Raw genomic sequence first — 19,414 nt, 5'->3', positions numbered from 1 at the left:
ACACTGATATATATTTCTTAGGTGTGCCTTCTTCTAGGTGGCTAAAATACGTCTTGCTGTCGTTACCATTCAGCAGTACAGTGCTTCTCCTGAGAGCTGATGGTCATCTACTGCAGGTAATACACTGAGTACCTCATATGACCCCTCATCAAATACCCCAAACTACCACTTTAATAATGGACATGACTTTTTTGGCTGAATATTAGAGGTTGACCTCCAATCATTTGGAAATGATGTCGTAACTTCATCACTTTATTCCTAATTGTGTAGCCAAAAAAACGTGTTTTATGAGGTCACAGTGACCTTTGACCAGCAACAATAAATCAGTTCATCCGTGAGTGAATCCAAGCGTGTTTGTGCCAAGTTTCTCCGCTCACATGAATGAGATGGATGGACGACGGACAGACGACCAAAAACAAAACGCCTCCAGTCACGGTTATCTCCGGCAAAAAAAAAAAATGCAGCTTCGCTCTCTCGCAAGTGGTTTATCAAAATAAAAGTCCTCTACTACTTTGATGCTCTTATTGTTGGAAACAAATGCACATACTCTAAATGTTGATGGAGCCTGCCCCCTCAAAACCCTCCCAAACCAGCGCCTATTACCTTTGTTTTCCCTCGTTGACAAAAAAATCCAGAATGAAGTCAGTCTTCCCCTCTCTCTCTCTCTCTCTCTCTCTCTTTCAGCTCTAACTCTATTATCTCTCTACCTCTCTCTCCCATCTCCTCTCTCTCTCTCAGAAGGAAGTGAATACCCACCAAGTACAACGCCACAGGCATGCATCATTATACCTGACCTTCTACTCCTCTGCACAGCGGGTGAGGAGGGTGAGAGAGGCAGAGTCAGAGAGGGACAGGGGGGGAGAGAGAGAGAGAGAGAGAGCGGGAGACAAAGAGACAAAGAGACAGAGTGATATCAAACTATAGATGGATACGAGCGAGGAGGAAGAGGACGGGGGAGGCTCCCAGTGACGAAGCAGTTGCTATGCCAAAAAACCAGGAGGACCAAACACACACACACACACACACACACACACACACACACACACACACACACACACACACACACACACACACACACACACAGACACACACACACACACACACAGACAACCACACACATGCATGCAAAGTAAACAAGGAGGATGCTCGGTGGAGACGAGTGGAAGCAGGAGTGTCAGAACGATATTGCTGAGGATGACCACAGCATACTAACAGCTCTGACAGCGCACACACATGCACACATGCACACACACACACACGGACAATGCACACGAGCAGAGCTGACTGCAGGAGATGGGCGAGGGCGATAGTGAATGTGATCACAAGAAGAAAATGTTCTCCACGTCAAATCCTGTTCCTGCAGCTTTTTTTCTTCTCGCTTTAAGCTCAAACTTGTGTGAAGTGGGAATCTGTGTGTGTGTGTGTGTGTGTGTGTGTGTGTGTGTGTGTGTCTGAAAGTACTGCATGTCCACATCATCGCTGTAACCTGTGAGCCCCGACTTGTGGTGTGAAAATACAAACTGTTGAAGCGTTGAGGGAAACCTGCCCGCTGAGAACAAAATGTGGACATTTCACGCTGGTTTGTTACATCTGCTCTCTTTTTACGTCCTTTGCGAGTGTTTTTAATGACTGAAGTGGATTTAACAATTCAAATAAAGAGGGGTGATTCATCTCATCCAGTTCCACCTGCTCATCGATCATCTTAGAGATCATCTCAGAGCAATGAACTGTGTCACGTAGCGCAGACATCGTATCACACAGAGCAACCAGTCATATTTCTGAGAATGCGTCGTTGTTTTGATTCATATTTGACCACCACTGTCTAGATTCGACAGCTTGATCTGAGATTTGTGAGCCTGCAGACTGGATTCAACCAGAAACCGGCCCGAATATGAGATAAACAGCTGTGATTGGCCCGACACAAACCAGGTCTGAATCAGAGGGAGGCAGGATGAATCTTCCAGAGCAAATGAAACAAGAGCTCGCAGATTCGTCTAATTCTCAGGCTGATCGATTCTACCTCTCCTGATGCTTCCTCCTCTGGGAAAAACTACGTCTAAAAGTGTCTCTATACATCTTCGTTCAGCTGCTATCTCGCTAGGCTAATTTTCCCAACTTGAGAGCTCCTCTGGGTTGAATGCTGGACTGACTGGATGATCACCACTGCTTCACAGGCTGGTTGCCAGTCATCTGTGTTTACATGGACCCATTTAAATACAGCAAACTCTTTTACTACAGTGATGGCTCAGGATCAGTCCGGAGCCGGGCCATGAAACATTCATGAATTCCCCGAGATAGTGTAGCGGTGCCAGTCCAACGACTTCTGAGGAAAGAACCAGGAAACATTATGCTGTCTAAACTGATATTGTCCAGAATTTACATTCAGCGCTACCTGGATAACTCTGTTAAGGTGGAAACATCCGGGAGGCTCGGTCGGGTATGACGCATATAACACTGAATCTGTTGCATATCACCACCTTTCCCCTTCAGTGAGAATAAGCCTTCAAAAACACCTCCACCACCTTCACATCTGTAGGTGTTTGGTACCTGTGACGTCGAGCGGTATGAAGTGACCCGGCGTGCGTCTCCCCAGGTGCCAGCGTGGTTTCTCTGCGATAGGCGGTCCGATGGTAGCAGACGTGGCGGTGCTGCTGCTGCTGTTGTTGCTGCTCCAACCCAGCGGGGGGCGATCCGAGCCGCAGGGCGACGGGGTCGGGGAGGGAGACGGGTCGGTCGCGGACCTCAGTCCGAACACCGAGGAGGCGGTTTCATCATCGTAGAGCTGTTTGGACGCCGGCTAGAAGGAGAAGAGACGAAGAGTTAGACGTGGTGAGCAGAGAGAATAAAAGGTTGTGGTCTCCTGATGTGCCCTTGAGCAAGTTCCTTTAAGGAGTTTTACTTAAATTAATTAAGACTTAAGACTTAACTTCAGACTTAAATTAAGATGTAGCATGTAAAAGAGCTCAGAATTCGAAGGTAGCTCCAAAAACACAGGGGGAGCATATCATCAAATTACCCCACAACTGCTGCTCTTTGCTATCCTTGGCTGCAGCTAGCTACCGTTAGCTTATCAGCCCATGGGTCATGGTTCTAGAGTTTGCCTGGACCAGTACCTCAGATCACAGGGGGAGTCACCACGAGCAACGTGAACACAGTTTGACACCGAACTGGGACCAAAAGAGGTTAAATTTGATAAAAGTTTGATAAAGTATGGAGGCGATTTACAGCGGCAATGACCAAGACTTTGACTTTGGGGATGACAAGTTTCATGAGTTAATGAAGCAGTTAAGCTCGCCTTAGTTCAGTAAAAGGAAGAAACTTGAATTCAGAGGGTGTATGATTGTATTTTTCTGTTTAGTAAAGAAAATAGGTGTACAAGTATTTCATTTCTTGACATTATATGAGTTTATTTTGTTAATTTACTACATCGACAGCTGACATATATCCGCCAGCTAAAACTACGTGGGCTATCAGACTGTCACCTCTTGCCAGACGGGCCGTGGCTAGCGGGTTAGCATGCTAACTTCAGTAGACATCTCTGCAACACAGTTCATGATGATTTCGGATCAGCTTTCCTTTTGCTCCAGCTGTCGTGACATTGTAGTGAAATCCAGCTTCTTGTCATGCATTTCAGTCACCTTGATGCAGCCACAATATCAAGGGTCCAAACTTGATTTCCTTTCTGATATCTGTGGTCAGATTCAATAAACATCTTGTACCATACTTTAAACCTCTCTGTAAGTTCCCATTTTATACCGCAGCTACTCTGAAAATTAGACGATAGCGTGTTTTTTTTTTCTTTAAATCGTTGCTTTTGGCACAAACACACACAACAAAACAAAATAAACTCGAAATTCAATTACAACAAAAATCAATACAAATGAAAACTTGAGGGAGTCTAGACAGCCTGGCGGAGGTCATCTCCTCGTCCACCTCCACAGAAATAAATTGTTTTGTCCTCTTTAAGCTGTATTTGCTGCCAGTGAGAGGAAGGAATGGTTTAGTAGATAAGAAGTGAGGAGTGGAAGAGAAAGAGACTATAAGAGAGGGGAAGCATTTCAAATATAAACACATCGACGTCTCATAGCGAGAGACAGGAGGGAGAGATGTGAGTTACAACACTCAAAGGTGATTATTTACATTTTTATAGCTGTTGCAGGGCAGCAGGAGACTTTAGCTCTGTTCATGTTTGGCATTAAAATGCATCCTGAGTGATCTGATAACGTGTGGACAGCTCTCAACTGGAGTCCTCCGTGAAAGAAGAAGAAGAAGAAGCCACAACAATAATCACAATGGATTAAAAGCTTTAAACTTGTAACCGCAGTATCACCAGACTCCCTTAACAAATTGCATGATTTTAAGAGTTGTTGCACGAGAATAAACTTGACAAACTTTGTGAAGTGGCTCCAACAAATTCTAAATAATTGTTTCCTTTTTACAAATTCGGCATTAAATACAAAACATTAAGATGTTTCTTTCCTTGTAAAAAGTGTCAGTTTGTTGCGGCATCGCTCTAAATGCCTGTGTGCCTGTGCCGTCTGTTTCCATGTCTAAAGTGTAACACTGTTTCAACTGATTTCACCATATACACCAGTTGTCTAAAAGAATATCACATACTGATTGTAAACATGTCAGATTTTTACAAATACAGAAAACAGTAAGTGATACAAGCTACTTTTTGTCATCTGTGGCAAAAGGCACCAGACTCCCTTAAAAAAACACTCAATTTTGAGACTTGTTGCATCAAAAGACACTTTATAAACTTTGTGAAACGCTGTCTACATTATATTCTTAACTTTTTGGGCCTACTTTATAATTCGGGCATATAATACATGAAAATATTTCTTTATTTTTGTAAAAAATGTATCCATTTGTTCCAGTGACGTAGGTGTATATTTGCATACAGAGCGGGGAAGTCAAGAGCTCACTCAAGACGTATGTTGGGATGCTTGAATATGTCCACTTGTGATCGGATCACTCTGGACGGACGGTAAAACCAAACGTGAACAGCCTCAAAATAACAGTAAAGAAGAAGTAGACCAGGAAGTGAGAACAAAAGGCAGAAAGATGTGAAATATCTGTTTGGATCTGATTAGCCGGCAGGGACAGAGGCTGACACGTAGCAGATACGTTGCCAGTTCAGTTCCTGGTGTAATCCCAGCTGGGAGGCAACTGGCATCTGTCAGCCGCCTGCTATTAAAGCTAAGGTATCAACCATGTCGCGTAGAGCCCTTAAGCAAGGCATCGACACGGCTGCAATGCAGGAAACACCACAGTCATTCCTCTCCCTGTCTCGAGGAGAACCTGCCGAACTCTTATTGAAATGAGCCCAAATAGCGAGAAAGCCATTAAGTTAACAGAGTGGTTTAACAGCTTGCTGAAGGAACTGTGCAGCAGAGTGCAGGAAATGTGCAGCCATCTTGCAGTAAAATCACTGTGGGAGTCCATCAGGCAGCTGTAATGGCACAGTTTGGGGAAATAGCCAGAGAACTATTAGCAGCGAAAGGCAGAGAAGGGGGTGAAAGTAGCTGCCGAGAGCCTGTTTTATCCATGTGTGCACTTTTCATCCTTCACAGCGATGAATCGATTCAGATATTAAAGCTTCAGTCCCTCCAATTCATTCTTACAACCTGTCAGTAACCCACTCCGCTCTGATTCTCGTGTCATGTGCTATTTTAATGCCGATCGAGTATCAGCGATGTTTCCATCTGACGCTAAATGATTTGGCATTTGTTTATGGAAACCTGCTGCGAGTGTGAAAAAGGACGATGACTAATTCTGACAAATGTGAGCGAGGGGGCGGGATCACGCTGCACAGTGTCGATTTTGAATAATTCAGCTTTGGTCTTTTGTATGAAAGGGGTGATAACAAAAGCAATGAGGCGATTTGTCACAACACAGATTTGAGCTGAAACAGCGTTAGTGACACTGAAATATTCATTTGTGAGCGGCTGCGGAGACGAATACTGTTACTGATTAAAGGTTTAAACTACAGCACTGTCTCAATAAAGTAATAAGCGATGAATACAAAAACCTGACAATCACTTTGACCTTAAATCCTGATCTGTAGCTCGGTTTCACTGTGCACCTCTGTCTGCCACCCGGCTCGATTTGTCCCGGAAAAACGGAGGTCGGATTACAGCACAACCAAAACAGGAAGAGGCATTGTTCTCCCCGGTTTCTGTCTCCAGGTAAAACAACTGGAGTAACTGTGGAAACTACACTGCAAAAGAAGAAGAACCTGCTCACGGAGGAGGCGAAGAAGGTGAAGAGGGAGAGTGATAGAAACCGAGGTGAAACAAGAGTGTTGTGTCAGAGTCTGTTACCTTCGCGGTTTCTAGGTCAAATTGGGATTCCTATGGTTGTTTTTTGCTTTGGACAGTCGCCAGGAGAATTTTCTCGACCCACCCAAGGAAAACTTTATCTTTTAGTTGACCATAAATCATCAAATTTGGAGAGACAATGTTTTTCTCTGGACAGGAAGTGTATGGAAAATCTAGGAATGCCTCATCATGAATTTTCTCGCTGCTCTCTCACCTGCCTCTCGTGGCTGATTCGATAAGACAACCAACAATTCCACATTGTTGTGCTTTAAAAAAGAAGCTGCTAACCTGTAGTTAATGCACACCTGAGGGTAAGAAAGGCTCAGATGTAGTGATTAAAGATGGATGAGTTAAAGAGGTCGTATTATGCAAATTTCCAGTTTAATACTTTTTATTTGGGGGTCCTTGTGGAATAGGTTCACATACTTTAATCTCATATGGTGCATCGCTGCAGCATCCCTTTTCACACTGTGTCTTGAACACTCCGTTTTAGCTACAGAGTGAGACATTTCGCCTCTGTTCAATCTTTGATGAGAGTCGCACATGCACATTACTTAACGGGAAGGATTAGGAGTAAAGCGGGTCACGCCGGGCAAGGTAGTGTGATCTAAAATAACGCCGCTACAGCTGGTAGCTGCCGTACAGCCGTATATATTTTAATATATAAACATATATATTTATATAACGCCTGTTACATAGTGATGCACATAAGTTACAGAAGTAAAGTTTTGTGGGCTTTTTCACTTTGCAGACCTTTTACATGCATAAAAATGCTTCATAACACAATAGTGGAGTGGCTTCGTACTTCGCCCCCAATAACACACACAGATACGACTGTATATAGAAATGTGTTCACGGATCGTAAATAGATTAAAATGCAGAAAATCCATCTTCTTTACAATGAGGAGGGTGTATAAATATCTCACGTCTGGCTCTCTTAGCAAAGAAAAGAAAGTTTATAAAGTTTGTAAATGAAGTTTAGTGCAGAAACAAAGAGTTGAGGAGAGAGAGAGGGCGAGGGCAGACAGGTCAGAGAGAGTGGGACGCCGGAGTTAGATCGAGTTTAGTGACTGGAAGAGAAGTGAGGAAGATAAATGAAGTGGACAAGAGTGTGTGCACGAGTGTGTGTGTGTGTGTGTGTGTGTGTGTGTGTGAGAAGTCAGATCTGATGTGTGTGTGTTGTGCCTGTGACAAAATGAGAAAGGACGAGATTATTTACCAAAAATACGGCCTCAAATGATCGTATGAATCTTGAAAAGCTTGCGTGTTTGTTTACCAGACGGATGACATTTGGTGCAACAGAGCTTCATGATCAAATATGAGTGCATGTGCATGTGTTTGTATGAGTGTGTGTTGGTGTGTGTGTGTGTGTGTGTGTGTGTTTGTGTGTGTTTACCAGGAAGATGAAGTCAGGCCTCTTGTTGTTGATGGAGATGGGCGAGCGGCTGAGCGAGGTGGACGCGTCGTCGGAGCTCTGCGAGGACGGATGCCGGAAAGTCTGACCGGTCAGCTTGGTGTCGTACAACTGCTCCTCAAAGTCTGTGCACGCACACACACATTTACACATTCACATGCACACACACACACACATGCACACACACACACACACAGCAACACAAACAGAAAGAAAGAAGAAAAAACAGAATGAGACTTTAAGTTAGCGTCAACTTTTCTGCACAAATTCACACGAGCACGCAAGAATGAAAGTGCACACACACGCAGAAAACACACACACACACACACACACACACACACACCAGATATCCTATTTGCATGGCCGACAGCAGAGATCTAGTACGGCTGCTGCTTTGCATCACCCTGCAGTTTCCCTCCTGCGACTCCTCATGCAGCTTCTGCCGAGGAACCTTAAAGCACCCCTCAAGTTTGTTTTTAATCCTCTTCTCACGAGCTCCCCGGCTCCCTCTCCTCTCCCCTCCTCTCATTCATCCCTCCTCTCCTCGACTCTCTCCTTCCCTCCGTCTCGTCCCTCTTTCTCCCTCCGTCCTGGACTTTTTCCTCTCATGCCTCGTCTTCTCGATGTCTGACTCTCTCTCCCTCTCTGGCAGCTTAGACGGCTCTCCCTCAGGCCATTGTAAACAGATTCCTAACCCCCACCTCCCACCCCCACCCTCCTTATTCCCTCCAAACACACACACACACACACACACACACACACACACACACACACACACAAAACCCCTAAGCCAATCCTTTACTCCAAAACACACTCCTGGCCCACTCCCCACTCTCCACTCATCCTTAAAACCATCTAACACACACACACACACACACACACACACACACACACACACACACACTCTCTCTCTCAGACACACACACACACACACACACACACACACACACACACGCTCCCAGCACCATCCCGCTGACAGCTTTAGAGAAGTAGCAGCGTCACTGAGGTACAGACTTTAAGGTTGGACTCTTGTGTTTTTGGGGACAATATGGATTCCTTCCTGGTTGGTATGGTTGCCTAGCGACACAAAGGGGGCGGGCGAGTGACACAAAACAACAGAAAAGTGGCGTAAAAGACTCAAAAAGGCGATTTTATTGAATTATTTTAAAGGGAAGTGAAACTTATGAAAGGAGTTGACTGATTGTAGAAAAACAAGTTATTATAGTTGTAGCTTTTTTTGTAGTATTTTTGTGTTTAACTCACGACACTTCCTCACTTTTTACCGTGTGAGGCACTTTGTGTTACATTTTGTTTGCGTGAGAAGCGCTTCACTGATTCATTTCTCCACTTAGAGGTGAAACAATAAGTTGCTTAAATAAAATGGCCAACAATTTTAAGCAAAAATGACAAAAACTTGTGAATTCACACGTGAATATTTGCTTGTTTTCTTTATATTCAACGGTAAAAGAAATATTGACTGTCGTTGGAACAGACCTGAGGTTTCTCATCGTTTTTTGGTGGAATATTCTCATTTCTCTCCGTCTTGGTGGTCTTAAACGACACCTGCTAGATTATCTAACTTTATTTTAGTGACTTCTGGCCTTCCCGCAGTGTCCAGGTGGTCTTTTTACAGGGCGATCGCGTCTGCTTTTAAACTCTGCGAGCTGCGATGGCTTTAGGACTCTCCTCCGCGCTGAGCGCTGCAGGTACTTTACAGAAAGTTTGGCAGGTGTCAGAATGAAGTGAGAGCAGACGACGTGGGAGTGTTTTGGAGTCATGAACAGAAATTAATATACAGCAGCGGCACCAGAATACAAAAAGATAATGATGTGTTTTTGTACGAGGGCAGGCAGTCCACCCACCCACAGATTTTGAGCTGTTTTTTTTTTTTTAAATGGCATTTGGGCTCATTGCTGTTGACGTCTTCCCGCTGCTGAAGTTAAAAAAACTGCCGTCAGCGAGAAAACGTCTGCAGGAACTCACCCGGAGTGTAATTACGGCTGCGTTTCGTTAAGACAAAAAAACACGGGACGCGAAAACTCTCACAACCTTCACAACGGATTAAGATGACGTGCTAACGTTGTCGTTGTCGGCTCCGCATACAGTGCATTTGTAGGTTATTCAGCCGAGTTTGAAAGGCTTTTATAAACTCAAGGATGGTAGACATTATTTCACTGAGGGATGTAAACCATGACAATGAAAATCTGGAGCAAAGAGGTTTTCACGAGCCGAGGATTACACCGTGTAGGCTGCTCCTTGTTTTGTGTCCCTGAGGTGACACTGACAGTAATTTTCCACCATGTGTTGACAGTTAAGTTTTATTCTCTTTAACTATGTGTGGGAAATACAAACAGCAAACGGGAGGAAACCAAAGTACGGAGAGGAGAACGGGCCACCAGCAGAGGAGGAGACGAGATTAAGAAGACGACGTAAGCTGCTTGGGAGGTCGAGGAGATGCAGGAGAAGAAGAAGTCGAGGACGTTCTGACGAAATAACCTGAATCCTTCCAGCACTTGGTTGCAAACTCCAAATTAATCTGATATTAATCCCACTGAGCATCCTGCAACCTGACCCGAACCCTTCAGGACCCGACAGGCCGATCGTACAAAAGTTAGATCCTCCTCCTGCTCATATAGTAAAAGAGAAAATACATGGATCCAGGATCAGGAGCAGGATCCTCCCGTTTGCTTCTATGTGTACTGATTACCGCTGAAAAGCAAACAAGCACACCTTTGAAAATGTGGGACTATTCCTTTAATAGCTGACAGCCTGACAAACTAAAACTTGTTCTTATTTATGGCCTGTAATAGTTTATTAAGCTTTAATCAACCATCAGTGAAGCCTTGGCGTACAGCTTATATAGAGTAGCTAAAAGTTGGAGTTTGAAGGATCAAAGTGAAACCAACCAAAAGTAAAAATCATTTCATCAACACAGACTTAATTCGCAGAAATCTTATTTGCCTCTCTTCCTCTCTTCAGTTTGCAATTAAAGTTTGTACATAAATATTAAAGATGACACGATGAGTTGAGCCCTTCGCTTCACTGCGTTTCCTCAGGAAGCTCTCAGACGTTTCACTGTGTAAGCGCTCGCTTTAAGAAAACACGTCCCTGGCTGTTTGTTATTCATAGAGGCGTATTACACCTCCGGTGCTCGTGATAGAGAACTGTCTATTTTGCAGTGTTAAAAATAATTGATTATAAACTGCCTGACTGCTGCATGCAGAAAACAGCAGGATCAGCCAGTTAGCGAAACAGTGAGCAGAAGCCAAAAACTCGTCTCATCCAGACCGCAGAGCCCAAAGAAGTGAGGCGTCAGCAAGAGGGCCGAAGACACCGGGGGGGAAGGCAGAGATAGAGAGGAAGAGCGAGGAGGAGGACGAGGAGGAGGAGGAGGAGGAGAAGCAGATGGAGATAATGCAGAGAAGGAAGAGGAGAGGAAAAACAAGGAGAGGAAGAAAATGGGAGAAAAACGAACCAGAGGAAAGTTTTCAAGAAGCAGAGGAAGAAGAAGAAGAAGAAGAAGAAGAAGAGGGGGCTCATAAAAGAGATGCAGAAGAAGAAATAAGAAGCAGCGTGATGAAAAGAAAATGAAACTAAATTGGATAACGTGACAGAAGAAGATAAATCAAGGCAATAAAAGGTAAAAGAGGACAAACTGCAGAGAGAGAGGAGCTAACGGAGCAATAACAAGAAAGAAGAAGAAGCAACAGATGATGAAGCCGAGGCACAGGAAGACGTATACGTCCAGAAAAGAAAGCAGAGGAAGACGTAGGCGCAGAACAAGAAGGTAAAGAGGAGGCAGCTGAAGAAGAAATATTGGAGAAAATGGTTAAGATGAAACCAAAAAAAGACAAAGTAGGTGTAGAGGAAGAGGAAGAGGAGGGTGGAGGAGACGACAAAACGCCAGCGAGGCCCAACGGAGGAGAAGCTGGCACAACATGGCGGACGACATGTTTCTGAGTAATCTCACACCAAAACGTGAGGGAGCTGTGTTTTACACACAAATAAAGAAGTAAGGAATCACAATTTTAAATATTGCACTTAAGTAAATGTACTTAGTTACACTCCATCACTGTACTTAATAAGCGACACAGTAGCTTCTCTTATATGTTATAAGATCATTAAGCTGCCTCTCACACGTAGTGGAGTAGATGTATTCAGAAGTATAAAAGGGAATTGTTGAGTACAGCACCTCAGTACCTCAGTATTTGTTGAGTATTTACCTGTGTGAAGGAGCAGACTTTAAACTATGCAGCAGTTACAGCCTTTAGCGCCGCTTACGACCACAAACTCAGCTCTTTACGTAACTGTTTGTTTGTGTACTCATTAAACAACCAAGAAACAACATGTTAATTAGGGTGCTTCAAGGGTGCTGGTGGGTGTACTATTGAATTTGGAGAGCGAGACCGTTTCCCTTCGGCTCCAGTGGAAGATAATCACCTCCCGACTCTGACTCTTCTTAAAACGCAGACATGAGAGTCGTGTTCGTCGTCTTATCTCACCTGACAAGACCTGCTACTTTAAACTTCCACTCCACTACATTTAAATGACGGTAAATAATAGACTTTTTACTCTTGGAGTTACGATACGATACAGATTACAGATTACAAGCTGCACCAGAGTAAAACAAAGCATATTTTTAAGGCTACCGTCGGTAAAATAGTAATATTCAGGCTTGGGGAGTGACAGAATACATGTAAGAGGATTACATAATTAGAAAACAAAAAAACAAAAAAAAACAACCAACAAACAAAAACTCTATTCGGTTAAAGTTACTGAAAACCCCCCCGATGTAATTAGATTACAAATACATTCAGTTACACACAACATCACTTACACTTACAGGATGTATTTAGAGTAAATCAAAGTTTTCTCTCGTCTTTATTTGCATGTGTTTGGTATGGAGGTAATCCAAAAGCAACGAGAAGTAATCAAGTTACATTTCTTTAATACTGTAAATAATAAAAAGCTACAGTTTGACCAATAAAAACATTACAAACTGCTTAATCAGCAGCTGCTGTGTGGCTTACTTAGATTTGATACTACATTTACATCTTGCTGATAATCTTTCCATAGTTTTCCTTCAGCAACATTTCAAATCGAGGAATTTACTCCCAACTTTTACTCACGTTACGCTCCGGCTTCCTCCAACACCGCCGAGAATAAAACCACACGTGTTTCTCCAGTTAAAGTCTAAGGTTTAAAAACACACGCTGAGTCCTACGAGCAGCAGCAGCAGCAGCAGCAAGTGAGGCAGAAGGAGGGAAGAGAAGGTAAACAGTTGTAGATCCATGCTTCAGATAACAGCTCAGCTACATGACTGCAGGGTACTGTGGTGGGAAACCCAGCGAGGGGGGAGCAGGGAAGCTATTGGTGTGCGGGCTGTAAAGGTATGCCGGTCACTCCCACTAATTCACACACACACACACACACACATAGCACAACCCACCCCCCTTCCCTCTGTCCAGACAAGCAGGCCAGGCACTCATGCATCACTAACCTGTATATTGTGTGTGTTTGTGTGTAGGTGTGTCGCTCATCTAGGTGTTTGGGTGCTAACTTTAACAGCTTATTTAACAAGTTGTGTCTTTGTGAGTCTGCGTCATGTGTGTTTGTGTGTATACAGTGCGCCCATTCACAGATAAACCCAACCATCCCTGACAATATGCACCCCGGTCGTGTCAAATTTGGGTCACCCTTTCTTCTCCCCCTCCAGGAAGACGACGAGGGACGGAGGGAGGGAGGAAGACAGGAATTAACAATACCCCTCTTTCAGCAGTTTGTTTGTCTGTGTACACGACGTGCACGCCGCCACGGATGCACGCGTGTGTGTTGGAGTGCACCCGTATGTATGTCGCGTCTTTGTCCTTGCGATTTAACATGCACAATTGATCAATCCATTACTGGGAGGAAGGGGCTGGTGTTTGTTAGCGGATGGTCGTGACCTAGAAGGACAGATTTGGCGGTTAGCGGCCTAGTTTATGTTGGTCATTAGAAACCGCACAGAGGGTTCTGATCCGATTATAGAGCTTTCTTTGTAGGCACAAATTCTGGCTGTAATTCTTGTCATCTATCCAAAGGGTGATTTTCGGATGATTATCTGATGTTTTTGACAGTGAAGAGCACAGAGTGAAGACTATTTCTAAATGGGGACATCGCTCCTGATTCAGACTTGGGTAGTTAAGTTGGATCTTTGTCTTCGATTCATGAAAGTGGTTGTTTAAACTTATTATCATGAAGTAACAAGATAATGAAACCGTCAGCATTTAGATTGGTTCTCTATTAATCTTACTTTCTCAAGACTCATCCTCCATCCAAGTTTGGTGGGAATCTGCTCAGTAGTTTTTTGTGTAATCTTGCTGGCAAACCAACAAACCAACCGACAAACCAACCAACCAACCAACCAACCAACCAACAAGCCAATCAATAAACCAACCAACGAGCCACGCAACCAACCAACCAACCAACCAACCAACCAATTAACTTATCAACCAACCAACCAACCAATAAACAAACACGGGTGAAAACTACCTCCTTGGTCGAAGCAACAACAAAAAAAAAACATTGGCATTGACTGTCACCACGAAAGGCCCAGAGTTTTACAATGAATGCATCTTTACCGGCATGGCAATGAATTACACGCCCATGACTTTGAAGGCACCAAAGAACTGCATAGAGGTTTACACACTTTTTTCTGGAGCCCTCACGCAACATGAACATCTGTGGTCTGAAGCACAATCAGTCCGACTTGTTCTAAATTCTAGAAAACCAAAAAGACACTGAGTTCAAACAGTGTGTTTACACTGGGCCACACAATCAAAATGAGTAAATATTTCATAAATAAAACATAATCTAATTCAAATCTGCGGATACAGATCGCATTGAATGTTTCTCTCCTCTGCCACTGCTTCTACCGAGTGCTTTACTAAAGGACAGTCGGACCCGACTTGTCACGTTTTTCCTTCACATCTGAGTTTTCTAACTTCCAAACAGATTCAACGCGGTGACATTTTAGTCTGCTCCTCTTACCTTTAGGCTACTGTCACCTCAGCCCCGTGTTTGATCAGCACCAGGTTCATTTGAGGATTTGGCAGGTTCGCTTGAATGCAAATGTCCCTGGATCATAGCGTTTAAATGTGTCACACTTCAGCCCGCATTTGAAAAACTCCTCTAAAAGCCCCCCAAGGAGCGAAACAAGACAGACGAGTTTGTCTTCCCTGATTCACAGCGATGTCACTCACAACGACAAACTCGACGGGGACAAAGAGAAAAAAGTGTGACAGTTTGGCCAAACTGATTCACTTCCAGGAGGGAAATATTTTGTGGCTTTAAAACAAACAGACTACCAGATGATAAAGGTCACTCAGTAATAAAAGTTTTAACAATCTATAAATCCTCCAAAAAGGGGCTCCCTCGGCTGTCAAAGGCACTGCTCCGGGCTGAATTTCAGCGTGACAACAAGGACTAGTTTGTGCGCTCTGTTCATGAGCCAGCCGTGGTCCCAAAATGCTAAATGCCTGCCTGAATTAAACGCTGCGTTAACAAATCATTTGCATAATATAACAGTAAACGCTTTTTAAATTGACACATACAGTATTTGTCATTTTGAGTCAGGGACTCCGTTTAAATCATTGAAAAATGGATTTTAAGAATTTCAATGGGATCTTAATCACTGTCAATGAGGCAGTGATGGAATGTAACTAAGTACATTAACTCAAGCACAGGTATTTGTACTTTACTTGAAAAAATGCTGAATATGAGAGCCGATAATTGGCAAAGAACATCTACGTCAAGTCAACACTAAGTAAACAGTTTATACGTACATGTAAATGAATATTTAGTTAACTTTTACTTGTACTTTTGATAACAAAGTACATTTATTGCCAGAAAATTACGTTTAATACCTAAGTACACGTTATATCAGATACTTTAACACATTTACTAAAGTACTATTCGTATGGGTGCCTTTTACTTTTACTCAAGTACAACTTTTGGGTACTTCTAGAACAGGTTTACATGCTTTAATGCTCAAAAAACGCATCAGTTTTCTCATATACTGTATTTCTGAAACGCTCTGTTTTAGCTCCTGTCTCTTTAAGAGCCCCCCCCCCCTCATGAATACCCAGTCTCCTCTGATTGGTCAGCTCACACATGCCTGAGGCAGCACTGCTAACGATAACAGAGCAGCTGTGCTAAATGTATTTTTGTATGCCAAACTAGCCGCTAGGCATAAAATGTGCAAATGTGTGACATCGTGACCTAGTGTGATGTCACAAAGTCACAGAATTAAAGGTGGGACTACTGATGAGGCATTCAGGAGCAGTGTTTTGTGTGGGAGAAAAGAGCTTCTGTCGGTGCCTTACATGCACAGCAACATATAAAAGATTTGAGGAAAGGAAAAAGCATGATGGGTCTACTTTAAGAAACAGTCTACAGAGACAGGAAATGCTAATTAAAACCATATTTTTGGCTGGACAATTTATATTATACAAGAAATAAATCGTGTAAATTATTCAACAGTTTCATTTATTGGAGTCTCATTTTCAAAGCGGCGGGGAACTAAATACTTTCTAAAACCTCTGAGATTAAAAAACAGACATAACTGTTTGTCCTGCGTCAGCATTGTCCTCCTGATCGATGCCGCACCTGTTCTGTAATGTGTATTGACCACAGCAAAACCTTATCAGCCCGTGTAGATAACAGCCAGCATTGACTCAGACCTTCCCCGACACAATTAAAGGGACGCTGTGACATTTTATAGTCAAGTCGCTGCAGACAGGGAAACTGGTTCGTCATTGATTCAGACGTCCACTGACACAATTAGAGGGTTACCGTGACATTTGAAAGTTTGGTTGGTTTTTATCACATCACGTTACACTTTCCACTGTGAGGGACGTTGGCACTTAAAGCACAGAGGAGAGTGCTGCCTTATAAGATTAGATATGGGGAGATAAAAATGATGTTTATTGATCCTCAGAAAGAGAAAACAGAGGTGATATGAAGGTAAATAAAATTAGAAAGTTGATGGTAACTGGACTATTTGTGCTGCAGTCTCGTTCTGGTATTGAGCGGACAGCGAGCTCTTATCTTGCTCTAAGCACTAAGATACCATTGACCTCCACTGAAGAAATATATTGTAGCCTGAAGTGTGACACAACTTTGTTGTGATACTGGCTGGAGGGTGCTTTAAAGCCACGATCGCAGCATCTGCAGTTATAAAAACTCACATTTATAGACGGTGTCCTCAACCCAATCTTAGATGGCCAAAAGTATATGGACATCACAAACATTTACTTCTTGTCAGGGTCAGTTTTACATGGTGTGGGTTCCTTATTGCTACAGCAAACAATACTTTAGATACTCCCCCAAATCAAGCAACGAAATATATCCTTGAGACTTCCCTCTAGAACAGATGTCTTCAATGTTTCTCAGGCCAAAGACCCCTAAGAACAGAGCACTGACCCCCTACTACATTAAAACAGGTAGGGTGTGCTATAGTGCTGTGTATAAACAATGTGGCAGCAGTTGTAGCATGGCTACCACTGAGCAAAAACATACAAAAGACGTCTTTTCAATGTCAATTATTTTCAGTTTTCCAAAGAGATCTAAATACGTTCGATTGCCACAGATTTCCCTTGTAACAAATATGGGAATTACTGGATAACAGACACCATGGACACCATTGCTGTAAGAGAACTTAAAGATTTGGGATTGTAGGACGGGTCGGCCGCCATCCTGCAGCGTCGGGATTTGATGAGTTGGGAATGAAACGACCATCACCAGCTTTAATCAACCTGCAAAGAGCTCTGATCTTAACCCCGTCCGACACCTTTTGGGATAAACTGGAACGCCGATTTCGAGCCAGGCCCGATCGCCGACATCAGTGGCCGACCTCTCTAATGCTCTTGTGGCTGAATGGGAGCAAATCCCCGCAGCCGTGTTCCCAAAATCTTCTAACGCCCTCGGAGAAGACCGGAGGCTGTTAGAGCAGCAGATTAATGCGACGTTCAACAATCCCATTACACGTACCTTCGGCTGGTGTATCTAAAAACCGGCAGAATACCTACAACAAGCTTCTCTCTTTCAAACGTGGCCGTCTGTAATGGATGACACGCATCCTTATCTCGGCCCTCATGCTTCAGTGTGACCGGCAGCAGTTTAGATGACAGTTAAGAGCTGTTGGCCGACACCGAGAGTGTCAGCGTGTGCGCACGTCTCAAAAAAAAGCCTTCGCTGATCAAATGCCCCCGAGTGGATCTCTGTGACCCTCTCATCCTCGTTATTTCAACGGTGATCTTCAGGGATGAAATTTGATTGGACAGATTAGGGTATGAGCACTCCTGGACATCCTATATCAAGAAACCTGCAACTCTGAGAATCCAGTTTCATACACAAAAGTCACGTCTAAAATATGATACGAATAAAAGCTCAAGTTTCACTTCGCCAACATGTACAGTCGCCTGGTGCAGCTTTGAGTTTTGCGGTTGACACTTCAGAGGAAGAACTACAGTTGTGGTGATCAAAACTCCTCTCATCCTTCATCTTCCCACAAATTTCCCTTTAATCTTACAAACTAGTGCTTGGCCAACTGTTTCATCCGCCTTCCGATCAGAGAACAGGGAACAAAATAAAAGTTGAACCGCTCCGACGTTACATCTTCAATCTGAAGAAAGTGGGAAACATGACGACCTGTCAACTTTTGATTACTCGTCATCAGCAGAAACGCCAAATCAGCCGCTGATTGACCAGCGAGGCAGAATTTAAAAGCTCTGCACGTCTTTTTATCTGAGAAATCCTCGGTATGATTCAACAAAGAGACACAAGACAGCAGCAAACACATTAACTTACACAAAAGAGAACGTCAGGGAAATATGCCGAGTGTTAAAGTATGAATACTTGAGCGTCGCTTAATGGACCGTCGTAAAACGGACGGTCTGGCTGTAATGGATGACACCGGCGAAAACTTTAAAATGTAAAGTTCACTGTTAATGTGAGAGAATTATATGAATATTTTGCTGCTGATTAATGGCGTGCAGAAGGAGAAAAAAAAAAGGACACAATGCAAACGTATCTGCTGTAAATCTTTCAGTAAATCTGTCTGCAGAGGAGGGAAACCTTTCATAAATATATCAGGCCGCTGGGCAGAGTCACTCAGGAGCAGGAGGAAATAAGTGAGGTGCAAATCTTTCTGTTACAGAAGACAATATATCTGCCTTCAGTGGAGTACAACACTGAGCTTTAAATATATAATATATTCCTGCCGACGAGCGGCATGCGAATATTTTAACACGCCGACTAAAAACCTTTGATCACAAAATGTGCAGATCTCATTGTTGGAAATCTCGACGGAAATACTGAGCTTTAGTTATCTGTCAGACTGTTAACAGGGCGAGATAATGTGAACATGCTGCTGCGTTTTAACAGTAGAAACTTGCAGATGCTTCACATGTACTGGGTCTGATGAGTCAAGTCAGTGCACAGTGAAGGACGACGCTAATTGTGGTTTAATTGTCGTTAACAGTCCGCCACACTGATGAGAAATGGTGATATCTGCTTAGCAACAGTTAAAAAGTACAAACTTAATGTAAATCCATCTTTAACTTTAACAAAACATTATGTTTTACATGCATAATGGGGAAAATACTAAATATAATGTAGTGTGTAGATATTTTACTTG

At 43.3% G+C, this 19,414-nt stretch overlaps 1 protein-coding gene across 3 annotated transcripts in view; it reads right to left on the bottom strand.

Moving 5' to 3' along the window:
• The window catches only part of nhsl2 (NHS-like 2), a 149,517-nt gene that overhangs the window by 19,991 nt on the left and 110,112 nt on the right, over positions 1-19,414 (bottom strand). For all 3 annotated transcript variants that reach the window (XM_084344653.1, XM_084344654.1, XM_084344655.1), the window contains exons 3-4: positions 7,720-7,862; positions 2,548-2,797 (exon numbers count right to left, since the gene is read on the bottom strand). In XM_084344653.1, coding sequence (XP_084200779.1) covers positions 2,548-2,797; positions 7,720-7,862 — 393 coding nt within the window. The remainder of the gene's footprint in view (positions 1-2,547; positions 2,798-7,719; positions 7,863-19,414) is intronic.

Source organism: Pagrus pagrus (assembly GCF_965226575.1).
Source record: "Pagrus pagrus genome assembly, chromosome: 22".
Taxonomy (NCBI): domain Eukaryota; kingdom Metazoa; phylum Chordata; class Actinopteri; order Spariformes; family Sparidae; genus Pagrus; species Pagrus pagrus.
This window is presented reverse-complemented; position numbering and strand designations above follow the sequence as displayed.